The sequence below is a fragment of the Tachypleus tridentatus genome, chromosome 7 (assembly GCF_004210375.1).
Source record: "Tachypleus tridentatus isolate NWPU-2018 chromosome 7, ASM421037v1, whole genome shotgun sequence".
Classification (NCBI taxonomy): domain Eukaryota; kingdom Metazoa; phylum Arthropoda; class Merostomata; order Xiphosura; family Limulidae; genus Tachypleus; species Tachypleus tridentatus.
Genome location: NC_134831.1, coordinates 43874794 through 43880793, shown reverse-complemented (window position 1 = coordinate 43880793; position 6000 = coordinate 43874794). Strand labels below are relative to the sequence as shown.

Genomic DNA, 6000 nt, shown 5'->3' with positions numbered 1-6000 from the left:
CACCATTCAAATATTTTTAAGGTAAAATCTGACTACTCTACTCAGTTTAGAAGTTTTAATTTTAATACAATTGACAGTTTATTCAGAATTGAATTAACTAGTAAAATATTATATGTGGTCAAAGAACTATTGTCCGTTGTAAAAAATTGCTAGAAGAGTATCCACATTGTAAATTAATTTTCGAATGTACATTTTAAGAATGTTTTTAATTTATTGCATGTTTTCTTTGTAATAAATTAGATATCTGTTGTTGTTTTTTATATTGCCTAGTCTCTGTGTGAATTCTTTACATATACTTTCTCGAAAGGCGGTTTGTGAGCCTTACCCACTGCTGCATATAAAAATATCGCAGTACAAAATAAATTTGTTTGTAATTAGTGTAAATCGAACTCAATGATGACTAGTCTCACCTATTGCAATAAAATGCATCGACTGATGGGAAGACATTTCTAGGAAAGGCAATCGATAGGCCTGTTTACAGATCTAATAGAAGGCAACTGTACTGTATCTTACACATTTTTTTCTTTGCTCATAAATAAAGATGGGTTATTTTTAGTCTCTTTTAATGTCGAACACGATTGTATGAACTTCCTTTTTCCCCCTTACATTAGCCGGAGGTCAATTCCTAAACCTGCATTGTTATTACATTTCTCACACTTCCTTCAAATTATAACATTAATGATTGATAAATGATTAGTAAACACTAAACCGAGATACTATTAGGTCCAAGTAACTAAACACCTGACAGGTAACTGGATTTTTGGATAGCAGTTTCAACCTGTGTTTAATTGTTGTGTGTCTCTTTTTCAGATTTTGAGGGAATGTAGAAAATTGTACTATGCCTTGAGGTGGCGCTTCGTTTACACACATATATACATATATATATATATATATATATATTAGTCAGGGGCGTGTGTTTGTGTTTATGGTAAGAAATGCCCTGTTTTAATTATATGTATTTATTATAAGTCAAGAATACTAGAATAAAGTAATTCGTATAGGTACAAATAGATGACGTAAAGGCTTGAAATTCGTTATTATTGCTAGTAAAATAGTCTTAGCTTTAGATGTGTAGTTCATCCTACAACTAACAGTAACTACTTAAATTTGATGACGAGGAATCCAAATTTTGCTTTTAATGTTTTAAAAAATAAAAAAAAAATTGGAGACAGTTTAAATGAATAATGATGAAACTTTATTATAAATGTACAAAGGCATCTGATGATGATGATATAATCGTGTCGAAATGTTACGTGTTTATAATATTTTTGTTTCTTTACCCACTCAAGCCGTCGCTAAACTTATTTTTACTACTATGTAGTACGCAATGTAGTATACGCTATGCTTGTAAAATTAAGTTGTATTCGTATCATTGTATCATTCACGCAGTGAGTGAACATGGATATTACTGATTGTAGTTTTGATAGTAATGTAGAATATTGTACAAAAGCACTTGCAGCTCAAAAGTTGTAGAATTAGGAGAAATAGACCAAATCCGTTCAAATTTTCAAGGCTTGCATTTATAGTTGTATGCCTTCAAAGTTCAGTTTATACAATTGTCAGTTGTATGGTGCTAGTGTCAAATTGGGTAGTTCTTTAAGATAATTCACTGAATAATAGCAGTTCAACTTATTTTTTCAAAAGTTAAGTGCATGTTTCAGTAAGATAATTTCTTAGTTCTATCATTTTTATATTTTCTTGAATCTTGTCAGGTTAAATTATGTTCACAAATATGTTGCAACTTTTGACATAATGTATTGCATAGGATGCTAAAGAGGTATACCACCATTTTTTATAATATTATTTAGGTGTGAATGATTTTTAGCATAAACAAGGGAATCTTCAATAGTTGCAGGTGTAATTAGATCTCAGTTCAGTCAAGAGATGGAGTTATGAGCTAAATGTTTGTACTAGAAGAAAGCTTGGAGACATTCTAGGAGCTGCTATAACATAATTAAAAATGTAATTATAAGAGAATAAATTATAATGGAGCATGATATTCCTATATACAACAAAGTTTATCATCAGGTATATTTACTGTAAATATATTTTTAGCTTAGTATTTAAGCATTTAATGCTGTACCTGTACGTATTTGAGGAAAAAAAAGTATATTTAAGTTCATTCTCCATTTTTAGAAAAATGATCAGTTCTCTTCTTAAGCACTTGTAAAATGTTAGTTTTCTTACTGCTAATGGAAACACATTTGATAAGCTAATCACCTTATTATAAAATAAAACTTTTTCAATTAAAGCATAACCTGTATTTTCCAAATTTTAAACTTTTGCCTAGTCATTCAGAATACAACACAAAGGAGGAAATCATAGCTTTTATCATTTTTGTCTCCCATTAATAGGTAAAGTTCATTTAGATTAATTCATGCCTTTAATTGGTACAATAAAATAAACATTTAGTTTTGGCAATTGGCTTGTAATTAGTAGCTGTCCTTTGAACCTTTTCAAACAATTCAATGATGTTCTTAATGTAAGGAGTCCAAGACTTAATATTCCAAATGAAGCTACTTAATGATTTAAACAATGAAATAATCTTCTTAGACTTGCATTAGATATTTGTGTAAATACAACCCAAAATGCTGTTTGTTCTAACAATAGCAACAGCACATTTATCAACCAGAACAAGATCTTTTTCTTTCATGACATCAACATTGTTAAGGTTATTCTTTTGAAAAGTATACTTATAAATTTCCTTGGATTCATTATAACTAAAAAGCATCTGGCACATGTTTACTCATAAAATAATCTAAATGTTTTTAAGTTAGCAGCAATCTTCGTACACCCAAACAAGAATCGGTACCTAACATTCATCAGCAAATTTAAGTAATCTATCGAACATTTATTCAACTGTGTTGCTGATATAAATCAAAAACAAGAATAGGCTCTAACACTGAATCTTGTGACATTAATCCAGATGACTGAACACTATTTATAACAACTGTGTTCTCTTTTGTTCAGCCATTTTTTGTTCCAATAAACCAACTTGCCCCTCAAAATTACAAGAGATAATGTTTGCCAAGTTTTTACATGGCACCTTGTCACTTACTTTGTTATAAGATATATTTTGAATGTTTTAGTTTAGATTTTAGTAAACTTTTACATGATGTTAAGATTAATCCTTAAATGGCAGCCACCATCAATTGAAGCTACTACCTACAACATTCCTGCTGTTTCAGTGTTAAAAGCAATATAAAAGTAGTCCTAGAATACCTAGAACATTCTAACTTTGACATAACAAAAATCTAGTAACTTTTAGATATAGCTATAAGTGAAACATCAGATATAATTGTAGGCCATTCAAGTATCTTAGCTAATAGTAAATTATTTTGTTAACAAGCTAGAGTGCCAGTTTCAGTGAAATATTTGTATCATTGCTAGTTATTAGGTATATTCACTATAATTCAGTTACTTGATTCATCAGCTGTAAAATTGTTCAGGTAAATGTATTTCAACATTAATTATGGTGTAGTTAGCATTGTATTTTCATTTGAATATTATTAGTAAATGTAGGCCTACAACTTACAACAGTATAGAAACCTTTAGAATTGGTTAGGAACAAATAAACTAATTTATTATCAAGCTTTCTAGACTTTGAAGAAAACATCATAAAATTATTCAAAATAACAAGCCCAACAAGAGAAAAAGTATTACAATACCACTATAAAAATGGGCTTATTTTTACCCATTGATTAAACTTTGACTTTCAAGGTGACCTTAATAAGCAATATTAGAGACATATTGGAGTTAATGAAACAGCTGAAAGAAAATGAAGAAGAGGAAAATAAGAAATTAAGGTAAAAAACAACAAAAATGAGTTGGGAGATTAAAAATAACCAAGAAGCAGCAACAGAAAATTAGGACAGTGAGATAGAAAGTTTAAAGAAAACCAAGAGCAGTTATTTGGAAAACTAAAAGAAGAATGAGACAGAAATTTAAGAAGGGAGATACAGAAAAAAATAAAATATTTAAAGAAGATTTAAGATAAATCTGATTGAAGGTGAGATTTATGAAGATATTGTGGTTGTACAGAAAAATTACAACAAGTTTGGAGGAATGCAGTAGGACATCAAAGAAGGTTGTAATGACAAAACTAAAGATGTACAAAAAGACATCAACAAAACTACAAAAAGTAATGAGTGAAGTATAGAAATAATGTAGTGAAAAAATTGAAGACATAAAAAGAGAAGTTAATGACAGAAAATGAATCTGGAAAAAGAAATGTTTAATATAGAGCAGATATCAGCTGCTTCAACATCAGTCCAAGAGTTTCAACTCAAAACACCATTTACTATTTAATATAGAATAGAAAAACTTCTTTGGTCAGCACTTATTACTGGTACTGCTGTGCCATCTGTTACTGTAGGACCTTTCTGGATTAATCCAGTCATGTCACTACCAAATCCAATTTTAGTATTTAGCTGGTCAATTCTATGACATTAACCAGGTGAGAAACCAATAGAAGAAGAATTGGCAAATGCAAAGCACATACTAACTCCTCCTCCTCCTACAACTCCCCAAAAATTTCAGTTCAAAACACTGTATGCTATTAAACATGAAATATGATAACCTCTTTGGGCAACACCTACTACAGGTACTTCTGCACTGTCTCTTACTGTAGGAATTTTCTGGATTAATGGAGCCTTGTTACTACCAAACTGAGTTCCAGGATTGAGCTGATAATTTTACTTACCAATTAAGTAAATCAATATACTATATTCAAAAGGTAATGTGGGAGATATGTCTTGCTCTGTTCAAAACAATTTCCAAAATTGCAGGTTGGAGTAGTGAAGAAGAAGCTATTAATATTCCTGCTCATTTAAAAGGATATGTTCTAAAGATATTAAATAGCCTTCCAGGTGAGAGTCTTATTAGTTATCAAACAGTGGTGTTTGCATTATCCAACAGGTTTGGAGTAACACACCAGAAGGAAATATATAGATTAAAGCTTCATAACAGTTCACGAAGGAATGAAGAAGTCTTAGCTAAACTTGCAGAAAATTTGGAAAGAATTGCAAATCATCTTTCTTGGACAATTATCATGAAATGATGGATTTATTGGCACATGACCAATTTATAGATGTCACAACAGATGACTATATGAGAATTATGCTGAACAAAATTAGATGTTCATCTTTAAATGAAGCCCTTCAACTGGCAACGAAATGTAAATCCATTCAAGTTGCACTTAAACTAATAAGGGGCCACATAGAAGCTATAGGATCATTTGATCCTGTAATATTAAAGCAATTTCTCCTTAATAGTGCTCTAGAATAACTGAAAGTATATGACAACTAGCTACACAGAATGGAAGAAATAGACAATAAAAGTATAGGTGTAACTACAAGAAACTGTAGATTATAGCCTGTATGGAATAACAACTCCTTCCAGAAGATACTATGAAGAGGGAATTTATTACAGTTGTGGGAAATATGGCTATTATAGCTAAGACTGAGGAATTAAAAGCTGTTGTTAATTCAAGGGGACAATATCCTGAATATAAGTCTTTGAGCCAAATAAGATTGAAAGAACAATCAAGACAAACCAGATATCCAAAATATAGCAACTAGCCAAACTTATGGGATGAATTTCAACTGGATAATACTCCATCTACTCCAAATGATAAAATAAGTTCACTGTTTTAGGAAAATCATCCACAGGCCTATGTGTTTATTGATGAAATATTGCCAACATCCAGTCTTGTAAAACAGATTTAGAATATCACATTTACTGTGAAAGACTTGTACACCCTTTTTTGTCTTATTTTTTTGATAAATGAACTTGACAAAGAGATTCTAAACCTCTCCATAATATATGGGTAGCAAGAGACCATTTTGTCCTTCCAGGCTATCTTTCAGGTTTTTTCAAACTCATCTTCAAATATCTCAGTCTACATATATATATGCAAAAACGGCTCATTTGGGTTGAGAAAATATTTTATGTAGAAGAGCGAACAACATTTCGACCTTCTTCGGTCATCGTCAGGTTCAC

General features: G+C 30.7%; 1 protein-coding gene across 2 annotated transcripts in view; it reads left to right on the top strand.

The window, feature by feature from the left end:
• Positions 1–865: 865 nt before the first annotated feature.
• Positions 866–6000, top strand: part of LOC143255544 (TBC1 domain family member 14-like) — an 88920-nt gene continuing 83785 nt past the window's right edge. The window contains exon 1 of one of the 2 annotated variants that reach the window (XM_076511374.1): positions 866–928. Coding sequence is in view for 1 of the 2 variants with exons in the window: in XM_076511372.1 (XP_076367487.1) it covers positions 926–928 (3 nt within the window). In the remaining variant the exon portion in view is untranslated. The remainder of the gene's footprint in view (positions 929–6000) is intronic. The other variant, XM_076511372.1, reaches the window with a different exon arrangement.